The 20,736-nt window shown below is 55.7% G+C and overlaps 2 protein-coding genes across 7 annotated transcripts in view; one reads left to right on the top strand and one right to left on the bottom strand.

Annotated features, from left to right (window-relative positions):
• Positions 1-10,309, bottom strand: part of ZFYVE28 (zinc finger FYVE-type containing 28) — a 144,165-nt gene extending 133,856 nt beyond the window's left edge. For all 5 annotated transcript variants that reach the window (XM_031935379.1, XM_031935382.1, XM_031935383.1 and 2 more), the window contains exon 1: positions 9,876-10,309. In XM_031935379.1, the coding sequence (XP_031791239.1) occupies positions 9,876-9,914 (39 nt within the window). In that variant the 5' untranslated portion in view covers positions 9,915-10,309. The remainder of the gene's footprint in view (positions 1-9,875) is intronic.
• Positions 10,310-10,468: 159 nt separating this feature from the next.
• CFAP99 (cilia and flagella associated protein 99) overlaps positions 10,469-20,736 on the top strand; it is a 51,127-nt gene continuing 40,859 nt past the window's right edge. Inside the window, exons 1-3 of one of the 2 annotated variants that reach the window (XM_026448274.1) lie at positions 10,469-10,713; positions 18,575-18,827; positions 20,588-20,603. In XM_026448274.1, coding sequence (XP_026304059.1) covers positions 18,592-18,827; positions 20,588-20,603 — 252 coding nt within the window. In that variant the 5' untranslated portion in view covers positions 10,469-10,713; positions 18,575-18,591. Of the gene's footprint in view, positions 10,714-16,718; positions 18,828-20,587; positions 20,604-20,736 lie in introns of those variants that run through there. The other variant, XM_026448273.1, reaches the window with a different exon arrangement.

The raw sequence follows: 20,736 nt of genomic DNA, 5'->3' as shown, positions 1-20,736 counted from the left end.
CGCTCTGTCCCCCAGGCTGCAGTGCAGTGGACCTCCTGGGTTCACGCCATTCTCCTGCCTCAGCCTCCTGAGTAGCTGGGACCACAGGCGCCCGCCACCGCGCCTGGCTAAGTTTTTGTATTTTTACTAGAGACGGGGTTTCACCATGGTCTCAATCTCCTGACCTTGTGATCCGCCCGCCTCGGCCTCCCAAAGTGCTGGGATTACGGGCGTGAGCCACCGCGCCCGGCCAGTTCCAGGCGGTTTCTAAGTGGACCCTGCCATGCTCTCAGCTTTAGGTCTTAGTTTCCTCTTATTCCTGGCACTAGGGGTTAGTCATTCTCTCTTGCAAGCTCAGTACTTTGAAAAGCATTTTCGTGATTTTATCCAACATTCCTGGGCCCCTCGCAGTGGGGAGGTCTGCCTTTATGCGGTCCGCAACACAGCCCTGAACGCCCCTGGCCCCCGACCCTGACATTCCCTGAGGAGTTGCATGGCCATCAAACACACCGTCCAAACTCCGACTCCTTCATCCCCCCCCACCCCGCAGCTCCTCTCCCAGGCCCCCCATCCCCAAACAGCACCCCTCCCCCACCCAGATCCCACCCCCTCCAGGCCCAGATCTGTCCACTTTCTCCATCCAGAGTTGCCTGCTGCCATCCTCTCGCTGGAATCCCCGCCACCCACCAGTCACGGCTTCCAGTCTCGTCTCTCCCGCAGCAGGCCTGGAAGGACTCCACAAACAGCAGTGCTGACCCCATCATGCCCCCCACCTTCCGTGCCTGTGACCCATCCCCAGGCGACCTCCCAACCCCATCTGCAGCGACCCCACCTCGTCCCCTGTGCTCCAAGTGCACGGAGCCTTTCAGGCTCCCCGACCCATACTCCCTTGCCCTCACATCTCAGCAGCCCCCCCGCCCCACTCCGCTGGCTGTCCCTCCAATCCCAGCTCAGGCAAGGCCCACACGGCCTGACAGCCTTGGAGCTTCCCACTGGGCAGCCCCTGCCGGCGCTGTGAGAACGCTGAGTCTAGCACACCCATGGTGGGGTCGGGGGGCTTGTCCCTGCAGGCAGCTCTGTGGGAGGAGGTTGGTCTGAGAAATTTGTCAGAACTACCCAACCATGATGAGTCCCAGACACAGAACTCCTTCACGCTGTCTGCTGAAAGCCCCAGGACAAAGGTCCCGGCAGCAGCCCAGGGTGGGAGGAGAGGCTGGGCTGGGACTTGAGGATCCATCTTCAGAGGCCAGGAAGATGCCCCAGCCAGGTAGCCTCAGTCAGCAGGCCAGGCTGGCAGGGTGCTTTCCAAAGCCCCCAAGTCAGCTGCCTTCCCCAGAAAGCCAAACTCAGGAACTGTGGCTGTGGGCCTATTTTCCTATTTTTTTTCACTCAGGGGCAAAACACCTTTTCCCTTGATTATGTTAACCTCAAAAAGTGATACAATTCCTTTTTTTAACAGGTGAAATCCACACAACATACAATCAGCCATCTTAGAGGGTACAATTCAATGGCATTTACTGCATTCGCAGTGCCTCCCAACCATCACCTCTCGCTGCGTCAAAACCTTTTCATCACCCCAAAAGGAAACCCCATGCCCTGTAAATTATCACTCCCCATTTCCACTTCCCCTCTCCAGCCCCTCACAACCGCCAGTCTGCTTTCTGTCTCAAGGGTTTTGCCTCTTCTGGACATTTCATAGAAATGGAATCACACAAGATGCAACCTTTTGCAACTGGCTTCTTTCGATTAGCATCCTGTCTTCCAGGCTCGTGGCGATGGCCTGTATCAAAACATTCTCCCAAAAAAAAAAAGAAAAAAAAAAAATCCTCCCTTTTTTTTTTTGTTCATTTTTTAAAATTTTATTTATTTATTTATTAATGAGACGGAGTCTCGCTCTGTCCCCAGGCTGGAGTGCAGTGGTGCCATCTCGGTTCACTGCAAGCTCCACCTCCCGGGTTCACGCCATTCTCCTGCCTCAGCCTCCCAAGTAGCTGGGACTACAGGCGCCCGCCACCTCGCCTGGCTAGTTTTTTGTATTTTTTAGTAGAGACAGGGTTTCACCATGTTAGCCAAGATGGTCTCGATCTCCTGACCTTGTGATCCGCCCGTCTCGGCCTCCCAAAGTGCTGGGATTACAGGCTTGAGCCACCGCGCCCGGCCACAATTCTTAAATGTATCTGACATTTAAGTAGTTGATTCTGCTTTTAGGTGTTTTTTGTAATCACGATATCCCTAAAAATAATTGGAAACATTCTCAAAAACTGAAATCCAAAGAAAAAAAAATTGCCCTAAGGCCACCATCCTGGGTGTGTTAGCCCAGTCTCCCCAAGAAGCCAGTGTAAAATAGCACCCAATCTGGTGCGGGAGAGCCAGGGCCAGCACAGCTGGAGCAAAACCACATCCATGGCAGAGACTTAGAGAGCCAGCCTTGCAGTTTGGACCCACGCTCCTCAGCCAGGGAGGGCGCCCCACTTGATGTGCCCCCTACACCCCCTGCCTCTCTCCAGCAGGAAAACAATGAGAAATGGAAGGGCTTCAGAATACTTACTGTAAGAAGGAAAAAAATCATTCCATTCATCTTATCCAACTATTCTACATAAATTACCATAACATAAAATGTTCTATTCTACTTGTGCTTAATCTATTTAGATCAGTCAAAAAATATCCATTCACTTTTGTCTTCCTCCTTCAAACACTTGACTTGCCCATCAATATCTAAGTTTTTTTTGCAATCCAACTGAACAAAGCACAAAAGTAATCGTTTCACCAAATGGCACTCATGTAAAATCCGATGACAGTCCAGTTCCTTCCTTCAGGAAAGGAGACTTTGCCTGACAAACACGGGTGCCAGCCCTGGGGTCCCACGGACCTGAGTGTAAATCCCAGCCCTGCTTCCTCCTGGCTGTAGAGGTTCCAGCAAGGTGACTTGTCCTGAGACCCCATTTGTAAAACAGGGTGCATCAGCATAGTTTAAACATTCACAAACGACCCTCAAACCTCAGTGCCTTAACGCATAGAAGTTTATCCCCCTCACATCACAGTGCAAGGTGAGTGCACCCCAACCCCTTCCCCGCTGCCACCCCAGAGCCCTGGAGTCCTCTCCTAGGTCCTGAGCATCCAGACAAAAAAATGGGGCACTGGCCATGGGAAGACAGCATGAGACGTTTGGGGGTCAGTCCGACATGGTGAACCCCATTGCTGCCCACACCAGCTGCAGTCAACCCTGGTCCTGTCAACCACAGATGAAGCAGGTGTTCGTGTGGTGGGTGAGCACATGACAGCATCTCTGCCCTTGGGCACGGGCAGGGGCAGGGCACATCCTTCATCCTCAGGGGGACATGTAACCAAGCCTGTGGGGATGCCTGGGGCCCAGGCAGGTGCAGGGCGGCATCCTTCATCATCGGGGGACCTGTAACTGGCCCCCCGAGGATGCCTGAGGTGTCCTAAGTCAGGGTCTGTTCCCAGCAACCAAGCACCTGCCACCCACCAGAAAAAGGTGCAGGGGTGGCAGGCCCCCACTGTGACCCTTTCACTCTCAGAATGGCCTGGCTGGAGGAACTGGAAGCTGTGATGGTCTCTGGGACTCCAAGAAATACTGACACGAAACCCTAAGTAGCTAAATGTTGGTTCTGTGGAAGTCCCCGCGTGCTTACACCACCCACTGGTTCTCCCAGTAACTTTTTTTTTTTATTTTTGAGACGGAGTCTCGTTCTGTCGCCCAGGCTGGAGTGCAGTGGCCGGATCTCAGCTCACTGCAAGCTCCGCCCCCCGGGTTTATGCCATTCTCCTGCCTCAGCCTTCCAAGTAGCCGGGACTACAGGCGCCCGCCACCTCACCCGGCTAGTTTTTTGTATTTTTTAGTAGAGACGGGGTCTCACCGTGTTAGCCAGGATGGACTTGATCTCCTGACCTCGTGATCCGCCCGTCTCGGCCTCCCAAAGTGCTGGGATTACAGGCTTGAGCCACCACGCCCGGCCGGTTCTCCCAGTATTGACTGGGGTCATTGGTTGAACTGTTCCTGTGAGTCTTGGGCAGAGATGGTCTCCTCACATGCTCCCAACAATTCCACAAGGCAGGTCTCAGCATGCCCACCTGACACTAGGGAAACTGAGGCACAGGTGTGGGAGGGACAGGAATCCCCAGCCAGGCCCTGGAGCACACATGGCCAGCAACCACTGAAGACAATAAAACACTGGGGAAGCACTGAAACCCAACAGGCTTCTCAGCATTTATTTTTCTTTGAACTGGAATCAGCTCACCATTATTCGCCTTTGCACCCAGCACACCCTGTAGCTGCACAAGGCTGTCAACTCAAACAAAACCACACCCTGGCCGTCACTTACCAGCTCTCAGATGTGCACTTGCACACATTGAGAGCAAGCACACCCGGTATTTTGGGAATTCTTGGTGGCTGAAACCGGCCACTGAAGCCTCCTTAAATTACCCATCTCTCTTAAGGTCGAATAAAACGACCTAAAAACACTCAGCCTGTGGGGCCGGACACTGGGCCCTGCTTGCCTCCCCCATCTGCCCTGCCTGCTGAGTCCAAATATCAATTATGTGAAGCTCTTGACTCCCTGCCTCTGACTCGCCCATTTAACAGAAACCATACCAGACGTTTCCAGTAAGTACCCTGCCCTGCCCTGCCCTGCCAGGGAAGGAGAGCCCTGAGTGATGACAGGGTCGGCACAGCGAGTGATGCCCGCCCTCTGTCTGCAGCCCAGGCTCTTAATTGCCCTGCAAATGCCGCTGGCACAGGGCAAGGCATGTGAGGTCCCACACTCCCCCGACCACAAACAGAAACCTCAGCAAAGCGCAGGAAATGAGATGTGAGCTGCCCGCTGAGAGTCACTTCCTAGGAGGCCAGGGAGCGGGTTCTACAAAGCCACTTTAAGAGCAGATGGACTCTCAGGCGTCCGCACTGCACTCCTGCTGACCACAGTCTGAGTGCTGATGTGGAAAGGAAGGCTCTCTGGGAGGGGTGGCATGACCTGGATGCAGAGCCGGGGGAGTCCCAGAGCCTTCTGAATTCAGAGAACCCCATGCAACAGAGAGAGACCGGTGTGTAGGGCCAGCCACGCCTACTCTGACTCAGCGCTGCCAAGCATCCTCCCAGGACTTCCCAAGCCCCCTCCGTGCCAGGCGCCCGCCAGGAGAGGGAGCACCGCCGGGCTCAGCCTGTGCAGCATCCAGAACACTGACTTTCCAGCAGCTCATCTCAGAGAGAAACGTGCCAGACCAAGGACAACCCCCTGCCACAGCTGGGCACCTGGAGTTCACCAGCTGAAAACTAATTCATCAGTAGCCTGGCAAGAAGTTATCACTCAAATCCCAAGCCCCTGGAACAGGGTCTGTGCTTGGCATGGGGGACGGACGGACACAGTGCTGTAGGGACAGCAATTCATTTCCCAGGTGACGCAAAGCAGGGAAGTCGAGGCACATGCTGGTGACTGCCCTCTCATAGGTCCCACTCGTGCCAGGCCCCAGTCTCCATCAAGACCCCTCCCACAGCATTCCAAGCCCCAGCTGTGTAGTTCTGGGGGGTCTCTGTCATCATCCCTCACCCTCAGCCACCAGTGGGGAGCCCTGAAAGGAGGACCGGGCTGCGCCTCATCTCTGCACATCGGCACCAAACAGATATATCCAGACCTTGCCCCACCCCCAACTCTGGGGCCCGCCTCCATCTGCCACTTCGTTTCCAGGGTGCCGCCCCTCTCAGCCAGGTGGCCAAGGTACAGAGTGCTGGCCACCAATGGGCAGCTCTCTTCAAGGGCCCATGACCAAGTGGGCTGGAACCCTGGAAATCCTCGGGTGACTGAGAGGGGGTTAACACAAGAGCCGAAGGGCAGGAGGTCCTATGCTCAGTACTGCTCAGTCCTGTGCTCAGTACTGCTCAGTCCTAGCAGGTTCCCACAAAACATGCCAGTGGGGTTGGCCCCAGGTGGATTTTACCAAACCCAAAGGGTTCTTCTTTTATAAAGCACACACACTCAGCAAGTCACTCAGGCTTCTCTTGGCAAAGGCCATGTCATTGCTAATCTGGGCCTGGAATGTTTACAGGAAGTTGCCGAATACACATCACTCAGTAAGGCAGATTTATAAGGAATGTTCTCCTACAAAGCGGGAGGACAAGAAAGGTTAATAGCCCCCACTCTGAAAACGGTCTGGGGGTGCAGACAAGCGAGCTCTTCTCGGAGTGCAAGGTTGAGCGTGGTAACCAGCCACACAGGAACGACCCCATCCACCTGGCCAGCATAACCCACCGAGGGTCAATTCCTCCTCAAAGATGGGAAACACAAATTCATCCTGGGTGATTATTAATATGCTCTTTGGTGATGGCCAGGAAATCTTGCCCAGGTCCAGGTAAGTGTCCAGGTCCCTTTCCCCCTTGCCGGGAGTTCTCACCTCCTAGTGACCAGGAACCTCCAGCCAGGTCAATCAATAGAAAGTCATAACCAAGCAAGAAACACAGCACTGACACTTTTGTTTCAAATGAAGACACCAACCATGCCAAAATGGTTCGCCTTTCTAAAGCATAAACTCTCTTGAAAAGACTTTAAAGAAAAGCAAGAAAGTATTTCACCAACATCAACAAAGCAGGACAAGCTGACAGGTTTTCCTGCATGTCTATTCCAGGTAGTGTTCAAAGTCAGGATAATACTTAAAAGATCTGAACACTTAATACCAAGAAAAATCATATTGGCGTTTAAAAGACTGATTAAGAAAGTGAATAGAAATATAATTTGCAAATGTCATTTTAATGTTAAACTTTTGTATTATTCATCAGGCATTCTTTTACTCAACTTAGGTAGCTAATGTAGTAGCTAATTTTTATTCAGATATCAAAATTTATGTCACACAGGAATATTTTTAAGCATTTCCAACTGCTTTTTAAAACTATAAGAACAGTGAATAATATTTTCATTTCAGAATATTTTCCACCATATTGTAATGAACAAGAAGCTCAGTGTTGGCCAGGCACAGTGGCGCACACTTGTAATCCCAGCGCTTCGGGAGGCTGAGGCAGGAGGATTGCTTGAGGCCAGGAATGAGTCCAGCCTGGGCAACATAGTGAGACCCTGTCTCTACAAACACACACACACACACACTTAAAAATTTATAAAAAGAAGATCATTGTGCAGTTTTAAACCAAAGCAGGAATTCAATTAAAAATTCAGTTTGAATTGTACATCTATCTAAATAAAGTGGGAAAAAAAATTCCTAACTGCAGGCAACAGTCTCCCCCAGACACATCCTCCCACAGTTAATGTTTAACACTTCAACTCGTCCAGGCCCAGAATCTTCCCAGGACTAACTTTGTGCTTATTTGTGCCAAAATGTGTTAAATTAGACAAGAAGGAGAAGCATAAAATTCAATTCATAATCCAAGACAAGAATCTGAGCTTTGGTTTGAAAAATGAAAAGCTCTGGAATGACATAACATACTCCAACCCTTCAAACAATCAAGATATTTAACTCCAAAGACAGATCTCAAATAAGAGACAGCCCAAGTTCAGACTGCCCACAGGGCACCAGCTCCCAGAAAATGCCATGGCCAGAGACAGATCTGAGATGGAGATAGGTCTCAAGTCCAGAGCTCTGGAGCTAGTACCAGACAGCATGCCGGGAGAAGACAATGAGAAAAACGAGAGGTTCCACGAATCCTGTTCCCTCCCTTCTCCAGAGGCACAGAAGCTCTGAACTGACTCCTGGGATCAGCTGTTTCACTGGCGGTGCCCTCTCAGTGCCTGCCCCCTGCCTGGAAAGGCAGCTGCCTGCTGGAGACGAAAAGTTAGAAACACAATTCCTAATTATTGGGACAACCTCAAGTATCATGTTCTACCTTTAAAGTGTCTTCCCTAAACGAAAACAGACAAGGCCATTCTGAAATTACTCAGCTACTTATGAAACAGAGTCTACAATTATTTTTCCTTCCTTTTCAACACAATTAGAAGGGTGACCCCCCAAATGCGGCCTCTTCCACAGCCACGTCCGGAGGGGCATCCCCTAGTGTCCCAGCAAGTGCTTTCAGCGACACCAGAATGTTACTTTAAGACCTGAGACACCTTTCTCCAGCTGCCTCCCGCCATGTGTCACAGAAAATAATGCTGCTGCACGCCCACAAAACGCCGTTTTGCAAGCCGACTTGTTTTTCCGTCACTGGTGAGGAAAAGTCACTGGAACCAAACGCCACTCATACCGCTATCCAGAGGCCACCGCCCTCCCACGGCAGAGGCGCATGGGGGCAGCAGGCAGGACTGAGAGGGGCTCGGAGGAGCCGCAGGAGGAGAGGCTGGGCGCAGACGGCTCGGCCCCAAACCACACCCAGCGCCAGGAAGCGCAAGGCTCTGGACGAACCCTTAAGAAGTCGCTGCTAGGGACAGGGAGGTTGGGAGAAGGGAGTGCCGCCACAGGAACCCTGAATCCCCTCCCGGTCAGGCCAAGGCCGAGCAAGGGGCGCCCCATGTACCGTAAGCCCTCAACCCAACACTCCTGCAACGACAAATAGAATTCCCCGACCTCAAAGGCGTGAGGCACGCGCCCTTCCGGGCCCTGAGTTCGCCCTCAAACCTCCATGCCGATCTTCCAAACCCACCTCCCGCCTTCCTGGAATGGGCGCACGCGAGGCACGGATTTCAGGAAATCTCCGCCGTGACAGCTCACCCACGGTGGAGGCGGCGGCCTGGGACGCTGGACGGAGAAAGGTGGCTAGCGGAGGGAGGAGGGGTGGGTCGGCAACGCAGTGGCCTTGGATGTCCGAGCTGCCCGGACGCAGCGCTGGCCCCACTCCCGCCCTTGGTCGCCGCGGTGACCCCACCCGAGCCGTGCCCTCTCCCAAGATCTCAGGACCAGGGCCTCCCCGCTGCGCCGGCCCCAGGGTGCCACCCTCGGACGCCCAGATGCGCCCTAGACCCTTCGCCGGGATCCCGAGCACCGCCGCGCCTCTACCCCACGCCGAGCGCGCCCAGCCCTGCTCCGGCTGCAGCGGACACGAGCCCCAAGCAGGCGGCGGGGACGCAGCGCCTGCAGTGCGACTGGCGCAGCCGCCGAGGCACGGAGCGCGCCGCCCGGACCCCGACCCCATGGCGCTAGGAGGGCCGCAGGCGCCGGCTGGGGAGCCGCACCTCCAGCTCCGCCAAGGCTGCTGGCCACGGGCGCGCTCGTCCCAAGGGCCGGGCGGAGGACCTGTCCCGGATTCCAGAGGACGCGGGTGGGGAAGGGACAAGGATGGGGACAAGGGAGGGGACGCCAACTGGGCCGAGGTGTGGGTCAGTCCTGGTTCAGGAAGGGAGGCCGTTGGCAGCGCCATCAGGATCCTCTCTGGACTCGGAAGGACGGGTCTGCCCTGGACCCAGGGATTGGGAAATGTGGCTTCTCTCAGAACCTGGGGAAGTGGGGAGAGGGTCTGTTCTGGAGTGCCGAGGGAGGTCCATTCCCGGCCCAGGTCAATGGGGGTGGGGGCAGGAGGGGAATGAGGGGGCATCCGTGGTTCCGGGAGGGGAGACGGATAAGTAGTAGGGGGTCTGCTCCAGGCCCGCGGGCTGGGGACCACGAAGTATAGGAGGGCCCGTCCAGGACCGGGATGAGGAGGGAGAGGGGCCCGTTGTGGCCCTGGATAAAGGGGGAGGGAAAGTGCTCCCCGGCCCGAGAGGAGGAGCAGGAGGGTCAGTCCTGGACCTGGGCTTAGGAAGCGGGGAGGGACGTTCGGACCCGCCCCAGGGACAGGGCGATGAAGGTCTGTCCAAGTCGGGGAGTGGAGGGAAGTATGTCGGCGGTGGGGGAAGAGGCCGGCCACGGACAGGAAAAGGGGGTCCGTCTCGTAGGGCGGACGGGCGGTCCTGGGGAGGGGAGAGGCCGCGGCGTGCGGGGCATCCGGCCCGAGCGGGGCCGCTCACCTTGGGTTTGTAGAGCCACTTTCGGAACCTGTTCATCATCGCCGCGCCGGCCCTGGCCGGACTCCGGGCGGCCCTCGCCCTCCGCAGCGCTGCGCCCGGGCCCGGCTGCGGCGCGGGGCGGACGCGGAGGCACGGCTGGAGCCCCCGCGCGGTCGCGGAGAAGCTGGCGAGCTGAGCCCGGAGCGCCGAGCGGACGGCGGGCAGCTGCGCGGGGCAGGCGCGCGGGGCAGGTCCGCGGCCCTGAGGATGCTCTACAAGCGGCGTGCCGGGCGGACCCTCAGACCCCGGAGCGGGCGCTCGGGCGCTCGGGCGCACTGACAGACGCGGGCACGGGGGCGCGCGGCTCCTCGCTGCTCACTGACACCCCGCACTCCGCTGGTCACGGCCGCCCCGTGCCGCACATGCGCCTACGGCGCCGCGAGCCCCGGGCCCACCACGAGCGGCGGGCGGGGCGGGCGGGGCGGGCGGGGCGGGCGGGGCGGAGGCGGCCCAATCCCAGCGCGCGGGCGCCGCACCCCGCCCGAGGCGCGCTCTCTGCTGGCTGGGAGACTCGCCGCGCCCGGGGGTCCAAGAAACTACAAGTCCCGAAGGACATGACGGGCAAGTGGTGCCCAGAACTTGGCGTCCCGGGCCGCGCCGCGGCGCTGTGCATTGTGGGGGTTGTGGTCCACCCAATGGCGCCGGAGCGTGCAGCCGGTTGCTAGGCGACGACGCCAAACAGCCGCCGCGTCCTGCCTACCAGGAGCTGACTGACCGCGACTGCCAAGCCCTTCGCCCCAGCTGGCTGAGGAAACTGCTGCGGCGGCAGGAGGGCTCGTTTGCCGGGAGGGCCCGCCAGGTACGGGGGCGGGAGAGGTGCGGGGCTACGCGCTGCCGACTTTCATGACTCGCCGGCCGGTTCCCTCTCACTCGCTGCTCATCTTGCTTCTCCCAAACACCTTTTCGGTCTTCTTCCCAGCTCCCTGATGAAAGTGAACGGTGCCTCTTTTTTTTCTTTTTCTTTTTTTTAAAATCACCACTACCAGCGGTGCGTTCTAAAAAGATACTCTCCCGCCCTCGCTACTCCCCCCAATGGTGCCCTAATTTGTACCTTAAAACGCTCACCTCAATCTGAGTGCCTGCTGTGTGTCAAGCAGAGCGGTAAAAACCCACACGTGGCCTCACTTAAACTTCCCATTGACAGTCGGAGAAGCAGGCACAACGAGGCCGGCGTGCCCTGGCTGTGGGGGTTGCATCCAGATCACGGCGGGTCTGGGTCGGCCTGACCCCACAGCGCTGCACTTTTCCCTGCCACACCAGCACCACGTTTCTGGCTTGTGAAACGTGCAGATGTGAGACACAGGAGATGGAAATCATGCCCTGCTCGGTTCAGAATTTAGAAATATGACCTGTTCCTGGTTGTCCTTATGACCAGGGCCAGATACTCAGAAAGTTGCGTGGACTCCATGACCACTTTATTCCATCAGACTCAATGTGAGCCTAGGTGCGCTGGCATCTGAGATTTCTCTTAGTTGGGGGTGGGGTCCATGTTCATTTTTGAGTAACTGATTTTCCCTAACTTCCTCTTCCTACCACGCAGTCGACCCTCTGAAGGGCAAAACCCCTCTGCAGTTGTCCCTTATCTCCAGTTGCTTCCCACGTGTTCTTTCTGGAACCTACTCCAATCAGATTTTCACCCAGCCACTCCTCTGAAGCTCTTTATCAAAGTCATCCTTGACCTTGATGTTGTAAAATCCAATGATCAGGGGTCAGTGCTCATCTCTTCCTTGAACTGTCACCACCAGGTGACCCAGCCGACTGTGCCCTCTCTGTAACACACCATCCTCCCTTGACTGGAACAGATCACTCTGTCCACTTTTCCTCCTTGCTCCTGGCCACTCCTGCTTGATCTCCTTGGCTGGTTGCCTCCCTTGCTCACTGACCTCTCAACACTGGAGACCCTGGACTCAGTTCTTGGAAGCTACTCTATCCACCCCCTCCCTGCGGGATTTCCTACAGTCAAGTGGTTTTATAAACAACCATTTTCTCCCAAACTTCTCAAAACCTGCATCTCTAGCCTCAACCCTGAAACTCCTGTTTACCTGTTCTTCACCATTTGGACGCCTAACAGATCCTCTTAAATTTAACGTGTCCCAAACCGCACTCTCAATCTTCCCCCGTAAAACTTGCTGCTCCCAAAGCCATAATTTCTTCAGCACAGGATCTTGGGGTAGACACTTGATGGGCTTGTCCACTGAGTGAATGGCTGTTCTCTTTGGGTCTATCCTTGGCCAACTCCAGGTCCTGGAGCAGTTTTATCTGCTCAGAGCTTCCCTTCCTTTGTTTTATAGTTTGAAATTGTGCATGGGATGAAGGCTGAACCTGGGGAAGTGAGGTATCAGTTACGTTTAGCTGCATGTATTGAAAAATCCCAACATCACAGTGGCCTCAACAAGAATATTACTCATATTTTTATAAAAGAGGTCTCCAGGCGCAGTGGCTCATGCCTGTAATCCCAGCACTTTGGAAGGCCAAGGCGAGCAGATCACGAGGTCAGGAGATCGAGACCATCCTGGCTAACACTGTGAAACCCTGTCTCTGCTAAAAATACAAAAAATTAGCTGGGCGTGGTGAAGTGAGCCGAGATGGTGCCACTGCACTCCAGCCTCTCCAGCCTAGGCAATAGAGCAAGACTCCATCTCAAAAGAAAAAAAAAAGAGGTCATGGAGGCCGGGCGCGGTGGCTCACGCCTATAATCCCAGCACTTTGGGAGGCCGAGATGGGCAGATCACAAGGTCAGGAGATGGAGACCATCCTGGCTAACACGGTGAAACCCCGTCTCTACTAAAAATACAAAAATTAGCTGGGCGTGGTGGTGGGCGCCTGTAGTCCCAGCTACTTGGGAGGCTGGGGCAGGAGAATGGCGTGAACCTGGGAGGCGGAGCTTGCAGTGAGTGGTGATCACGCCACTGCACTCCAGCCTGGGTGACAGAGCGAGACTCCATCTCAAAAAAAAAAAAAAAAGAGGTCATGGAGAGGCAATCATGGTGGTATGGCAGCCCCAAAGTCCTCAAGGATTGACTTTTCCGGCTGCCATTCACATTTCTTCATGATCCAGGATGGCTGCCCACATTCCTGCCATCACCTCCTCAGCCCAGGTACCAGCTGCAAAAGAGAAGATGGATATGCCCCTCTCGTTCAGGGAGACTTTCCAGAAGTCTCACACCTTTCCACTTCTTGAAGGTGATGGGAGAACTTAGCCATAAGACCATGCCCCAGCTACCAGGGAGGCTAGGAAATGCCATCTTTCAGTTGGGCAGCAGTAGACCCAGCTAAAAGTCACAGTTTTCTTATTTGGGAGGAAAGGGGAAGTGGCGATTGAAAAGCAACTAGCAAAACCTGCCACGTGGGATTGTGCTTTAAGCAGAAGCCATGGGGGCGTGACTTGGCAGCAACCCTTAGGAGACTGGCTTTAATCAGGAGAAAAGATTATATTTTAATTAACATACATTTGAGATCTTAGGTAAATGAGTTATCTCCTAGTGGTTGAGAGTGTTGAGCTGTTTTGTGTCTGATGGAATTTAAACCTCCTCATATAATCTCATTTGTGTCTATAAAATATTTCCTAAGAAAAGGGAAGCTTCAGCCCACCCTTTTTTTTAGATGGAGTCTTGCTCTGTCTCCCAGGCTGGAGTGCAGTGGCATGATCTTGGCTCACTGCAACCTCTGCCTCCCAGGTTCAAGCCCTTCTCTGCCTAAGCCTCCCAAGTAGTTAGGATTACAGGCACCCGCCACCGTGCCCAGCTAATTTTTGTATTTTTAGCAGAGACGGGGTTTCACCATGTTGGCTGGTCTGGAAATCCTGATCTCAAGTGATCTGCCCACCTCGGCTTCCCAAAGTGCTAGGATTATAGGCATGAGCCACCGTGCCTGGCCTAGTCCAGCCCACCTTTAAAGTTGCCTTAAATATAAGATAGTCAAGTCCTGATCAATGGAGTTAAAAATCAATATAAGAAAAAAGTCATTAAGCTTGGGAATTAAATTCCACTTCCCACATAGATAGTACTTCACTATGAAAGCTGAACTTTGGAAAACTCAGGTGGGAGGATCGCTTAAGGCCAGGAGTTCAAGACCAGCCTGGGCAACATAGTAAGACCCCTGTCTCTACAAAAAAAAAAAAAAAATTAAGTACAAAATTAGCTGGGCGTGGTAGTGCACGCCTGTAGTCCCAGCTACTTAGGAGGCTGAGGCAGAAGGATCACTTGAGCTGTAGTGAGCTATCATTGAGCCACTGCCCTCCAGCCTGGGTGACAGAGTGAGACCGTAAATCAGGAACAAAATAAAATCAGGCTGAGAGTTTGAGAATGAGTGAACACATGAATATAGCTGAGATGCTGAAAGCAGGCGTCAGAAGTGGATGAATTTTAATACCTATTTCCTCCCCAAAGATGTGATTGTTTTGATGAAGTTCTTAGGCTAATTTCAGTGGGATTCAGAATTCAAGCATCTCTTTTCCTTACATCCACCTTCACGTACACCTGCTCTGGGCCAGATTCAGGGTGCAGAGGCCCCGCCTCAGCGACCTTCAGGCCCGACAATGAACCAGGGTTCCAGGGTCAGGGCAGGACAATTTGAGTCAGGCTGGACTCCAAAGGGGCTCCTCTCCCCCGCATCCCCATCTTCAACTTGGTTTGTCCATTTATTCCTTCCAGTTCATTCCTACCAGGTCCGCCCTGGATTGGAGGGCGGGCTTGGCATGGCCCTCTTGCTCTCCTCGACTTGCATCACCAAAGGATGCCTAGGATCATCCTTTCTCCAGAATGCTCCGGCTCCAGGACAGGGGGAGACGGCAGGGAAACTTCCACCCTGTGAGCAGCTGCCACCACACTCGCGCAGACCACCCACTCCCACCGCCCGCACCCGGCGCAGGAAGAGGCCCTTTCCTGGGTGTATACCCAGTTCCTCCAGACAGAGCTGTGTCCAGAGCAGATTAGAAAAGGCTGGGGTAAGGGGACCCCATCCCAGGGCAACCTGACCCGCACGTGATGTGGAGGCAGGGCAAGAAAACTCATTCTGTAACACTGTTTCTCTAAAAGTAGACTTTTACATGTATTTATTTATTATTTATTTATTTATTTATTTATTTATTTAACGGGATCTCAATGTGTCACCCAAGCTAGAGTGTGGTAGCACAGACGTAGCCCAAAGCACCTTCGACCTCCTGGGCTCAAGGGATCCTCCCACCTCAGCCTCCCGAGGAGCTAGGACTACAGGCACACCACCATACCTGAGTCATTCTTTAATTTTTTTTGTAGAGAAGTCCCCAGTTATGCTGTGCAGTTTTAAAAAGCGCCTCAATGTGGCTGACCTTGGCAAAGATGGGGAGTGGGATTTGTGAGCTGTGAACTCACTGCCTACGGGGAGCCCCCACTGCTCTCTGCAATGCCTGGAGTGAAAGCCACAGGTCCCCCGTCCCCAGTGAGCAATGCCCCAGAAAAGTGCTTCCTGCCGCCAGCAGCCTATTGCCCCCTGGCTGTGTTATGGCTGCCTAGATCCACCTACCCACCAGGGTTGGCCATCCCGCCCACACTGCACCGCACGGCACCACACCCCTGCCATACTGGTGGCCTGGCCTGCTGGGACCCTCCCGAGGAGAGGGGCTGAATTCAGAGAGAGCAGGGACTTAGGGGAGCCTGTCACAAGCTTAAGGCTCCACCTGAGTGTTCCTGCCGTGGCAGGCTCGAGGGAGGGTGCTCACTGGGCCTCCTGGGCCTTTCTGCTCACAGCTGTCGAAGTCCTCACCCCAGAGGCTCAGCTAGAGGGGGTCAGAGGAGAGTGAAGGGACACTGAGGCTGGGGTGGGGTGTGGCTGGTCTCTCTTCCATGGCCCAGCCTTCCAAGAAGCAAAGGATTCCTGCAGGGTGGGCTGAGGTAGCTTAGGTGGCAGGTCATGGAGGGGGTGGGAGCCCTCAGAGGGTCTGAGCAGCCTCACCCACAAACCTCCCTCATCTAGCCCAGGCAAACCTGGCTGCAGCATCTACAGCTCAGCATCTGTGGATTTGCAGGTTTAATGGCTTCTGATCTGGTGTCCTCCAAGCCAGCAGCATCACTGTCTCTTCCTTTGCCCTGAATCATCAGGACCGCACTGGCAGAGGAACGCAAAGCCAGGCAGCCTTGCTGGTCTCCAGACATGCGGTGGGGGGAAGGTGACCCAGCCAGGACCCAGGGCAGGCTCCCGGGCAGTGACGGTCCTGGCCGTGCCAGAGGCTCATGCTCGCTTTGTTCTGGGAGGCCTGGTCTCCAGGGCCTGTTCTCAGCATTAGGGCTTCAAGCCAGATTTCCAAATTCCAAGCGACCTTTCTTCTGGCCTCCTTAGAGAGAGGCTCCTGCTGGCCTCTGTGTCCATGCACAGCCAGACTGGTCCCTACAGCAACCCCTAAAAGGACAGCCCAGCCAGGCGCGGTGGCTCACGCCTGTAATCCCAGCACTTTGGGAGGCTGAGGCGGGTGGATCACCTGAGGTCAGGAGTTCGAGACCAGCCTGGCCAACATGGTGAAATCCCATCTCAACTAAAAAAATACAAAAATTAGCCCGGCATGGTGGTGGGCACCTGTAATCCCAGCTACTCAGGTGACTAAGGCAGGAGAGTCGCTTGAACCTGGGAGATGGAGATTGCAGTGAGCCAAGAGCGTACCATTGCACTCCAGCCTGGACAACAAGAGCGAAACTCTGTCTCAAAAAAAAAAAAAAAAAACAGCCCATGTCAGGCCTCAGGTGGTGCAGCCAGCAGGGAGGTGGGGACATTGCCTCTGGGCTGATGCCATCCCTGGCCAGGGCCAGCATCACAGCCTCTTTCCCTAACTGTGCAGTTAAACCCACTCGCAGAACATGCCAGGTGCTTCTCCTGGAGATACCCCTGGAAGCCCCTGCCCTCCTCCTCTGTCCTTGTCTGGCCAGCCAGTGTCACCCGGGGGCTACCTGCATTGTGGCCTGGAAATTCCCCATGACGACAGTCTCTTGGGTTCAGCCCCTGCTTCCCAGGGCACCCCCAGCCAAGACTCCTCTGCATCCCCTGATTCTTCCTCCACTGAACACGTTCCCCGGCTCTGAAATATCATGACTCATTCCCTGTGCTGAGCTGCCAGGGGGGCCCTGTCTGTCCAGAAGACCGCATCCTTCAGTTCTAGGGTATTTCTCTCTCTTATCTTTCTGGAACTCCTGTTAATTGGGGTTTGGACCTTCAGGAATAGTTCCCTAATTTTCCTAGTGCTTTCCCCTACTTTCTACAGCTTCATCTTTTTCTACTCAGGGAGATTTCCTCAACTTTACCTTCCGTCTCCTGTTGATGTTTTTAGTTCTGCCATCGTATTTTGGTTTCCACAAGCCCTCTCTTTCTCCAACCATTGCTTGTTCCTTGGACGCTGTATCTCCTCTTCTCTTGCATGGCAGTGCCTGGTTTCTAGGCTTTTTCCTGCCTTGTGCATCGTTTTCTCCTGGTTCTTTTCTTATGGTTTCTATGTTTCATGTCAGAGGTTTCTCTAAAATGTCTGGTGACACCTGGCCTCCCCTTCTCTCTGCATCTTGGCCAGGAAGAGAGGCGGGGGGCAGATCAACATGGACCCGTTAGCACAGCCAGGATCGGCATCTCACTGAGGACCCTCCAGTGTCAGTGGTGGTTATGGGGGTCGTTTGTATGTTTTTAATCAGTCTCCAGCCTGGAGGGTCCAGGTCTGGGGACTGCTACCTGGGGCTGTTCTAGCTTGTTGCAGGGTAGAGGAGAGGTACTCCCACTGTCCCCAACTTTGGTGGCCCTGCAAGCCCAGCCTGGCCCCGAGCAGCTGGTCACTCGCAGAGCAAGAGGAGGGTGAGAAGGGCCCCCCTCTGCCCAGTGCTGCACTACTGTCCTGCGTAGTCCAGCCGGAGCCCAGGCCTGCACCGCACCCAAGGATGACGGCCTTTGCTGACAAGCCCTGCCTCCTCTGAGGATAGTTTGGGGTCCACATGTTGTCCTTAGAGCTGGTTCACAGGGTCCCAACCTCACCCTAGGCAGCTTCTCCAAGGTCCCCTGGGAGGGGCTCTGGGCGAGCCTGTCCCCTAGAACTGCTGTACCTCTCGAGTGTTCAGCACCCCTGCGAGCCCTCCCCGGGGCCCTGTTCCCCCGTCGTCAGGATGGCGGTGTTGACCCCAGGGACCCCAGGCTCCTTCTTGCCTCAACCCTGTGTGATGAGGTCACCCTCACCCAGGACCTTCTACTCCCCAGCAGGGGCTGACGAAGAAACCGTCACCTTCCCGGGCAAAGCTGAGGGATGCTAAGAGGCTGGCTTGAGAGGTGCCTCTGTTCTCTGCCATGGGCCCGTTGCAGGGGTGGATCACCCCATCCAGGAGGCATGGCTGTGGGGCCTGAGGGGCACTCAGCTGGCTTGGGGTTGTGGTGATGGGGGGCCTGAGGGTGAACTCACCCAGGCCAGCCTGGGCTCCTGAGCTGCAGAGGCCTGCAGGAGACAGTACAGGACATGAACCTTGGGGTACCTGCCAGGGCCCTCACTCACATCCGGCACTCCCCACTGCTGCAGGTCCAGAACCCTAGCCAGGGCCCCCAGTCACATCCAGCCTCCCCACTGCTACAGGCCCAGCACCCTGGCAGACTCCTGTTGCTGCTGGGGAGGGTCCTGTCACCACATCCCAGGTCTGGAAGGTATAATCTGCACCATTTGTTCTTAGGATCCTGCCCTGAGAAGATGGCCTACTATGGAAAATGCATTGAAACTGTGATCGAGAAACTCGACACATTTACACCCAAGAGGGACAACCCTGAGCAGTTCCTAGAGGCTGTGGCCACCTCCCTGCAGGTAGGGTCTGCCAGGGGCTCCTGGGAGGCTGCGCCAGTGGCACCTGTCATGCAGCTGTTCTCGTTAACGGCATCAAATACCTTCCTAACAACTGCCTTCCTTCCAGACGGGGAGAAGCTGGCAGTGTTTTCCACAGAGACCTGCTCTTTGTATAGGGAGGTGCTCCTGGCACCCAGAATGTGTGTCAGGCCAGGCTCTGGTGAAAAGAAGCCTTGGCCAGAACCCAGGATATGACATCCACACTGAGGTTCCATCCTCAGTTAACACAGACGAGACTTCGGTCAGCCCTGGAGTGCCCCCATGCCCCACCCCCACTTTGGGGGGCATCTTATCTCAGGAAATGGGTCCTCCATCCCCCAGGGGCCCCAGGGCTGTGGCAGGGAGGGTGGGTGAGGCCACAGGTTGCGCTTTATTTGTGGTAACTGAGACTTGGGAATCACTGACCGGGTCTCCGACAGAGGCAGGGGCTGGCCTGGGCAGTGAGGCCCCCCGGGGAACCGAGGGCTGCAGGCATCCATACACATCTCCTTCATCTTCCTACCCACACCTGGAAGAAGTCACAGGCCCACCTGGAGGCTGCCCAACTCTTCAGCTCCTGTCCTCCTGTCCCTGGGTTTTCCTTAGGGCTCTATCCTGGTCCTGGCAACCCCTGCAACCTTGGCAGCCCCGCCCCACTCAGGGGCCTCCCTGTCACCCAGTCTTGGCTCCCACCCCCAGGTGCTGATCTCACATCCGCCACCTGTCAGTGGCAGGTGCCCGGGGAACAGGAGCTTGGATTGCAGGGCCCATGCCTCCAGGAATGTGGGACATGGCTCTGGATAGGGTCTCCAGAGGAAGCTGAGCCCACTGGGGGAAATCCTGGGGGGCTGTCTCATGGGCCATCACCGGCCCATCATTGCCCAGGAGCAGGGAGAGGGCACTCGCCCCCTGGAAGGAGGGCGCTCGTAGCAAGTGTGCTAATTCAGGCCGCCTGCCTGTCCTTGCAGGCCACAGCCCTCTGTGCTGCCGTGCTCTGGATGAACTTGGCCTGTGTGTGCCGCTTTCTGCGTGGTCCCTGGGGGCTGCCCTGGCCATGCTCCAGCTCCAGCCCCAGCCCTCACTACCTGCTGAGACGCACCTGTGCTGTTCCCCCAGGCCACAGTCTGAGCCCACCTTCCCTTGGGGTAGAATGAGGGGTTCACCCTTCATTAGTTACCCCTGGGGCAGCCTCAAGAAAGCCTAGAGGGTAGGTGGTGTGAGTAGGTTACAAAGGCTGCCAGGGGTTGGGGCCAAAGCCTCTACCATAAGAGAAGGCCTGGGGCCCTGACAAGTCCCTGCTCCCAGCTTCTGGAAGAGGCGCCTCCTCCGGCGGGGGCCTGGCAGCCAGCAGGGAGTGGAGAAGGGAGCAGGGCCTGTGTGCAGAGCTACAGGCTTCCGTGGGCACCTCCTTCCCTCTGCTTCAGCATCCTCCGGCCCCCAGCTCTTTCCCTGAGCCCCTAAGCACTGTGGGGAAGTGACGCAAACAGCTGGGGCCCAGATTCATCTACACTCCTCTTCCCAGCTGAAGGCCCCCACACAACGGGCACATCCCTCGTCCCACCGGCCGGCCCTCCCTATGCCCGTCCACAACAGACAATAGTGAAGGCCCTGGTGCCCTTGGCCAGAAACCTGTCCTGGGAGCTGGCATCACCCACCCCACTGCCTGGGCCCACCTGCAGCCCAGCCCCTCTGTCCCGCCCAAGAGCAGCTCCAGCAGCTCCTCCTGTCTGTCCCCTCATTTCCCTCGGGATCTTTCGTGTCAGCCACCCGTGCTGCTACTTCTCTCATCCTAAAAACATTTGTTTAAAGTCCTCTGGGCCAGGCGTGGTAGCTCACACCTGTAATCCCAGCACTTTGGGAGGCCGAGGCGGGTGGATCATGAGGTCAGGAGATCCAGACCATCCTGGCTAACACGGTGAAACCCCGTCTCGGCCGGGCGCGGTGGCTCAAGCCTGTAATCCCAGCACTTTGGGAGGCCGAGACAGGCGGATCACGAAGTCAGGAGATCGAGACCAT

This window comes from Piliocolobus tephrosceles, chromosome 3 (assembly GCF_002776525.5).
Source record: "Piliocolobus tephrosceles isolate RC106 chromosome 3, ASM277652v3, whole genome shotgun sequence".
NCBI classification, from domain to species: domain Eukaryota; kingdom Metazoa; phylum Chordata; class Mammalia; order Primates; family Cercopithecidae; genus Piliocolobus; species Piliocolobus tephrosceles.
The sequence above is the reverse complement of the archived record's forward strand: the minus strand, read 5'-3'. Positions and strand labels throughout refer to the sequence as shown.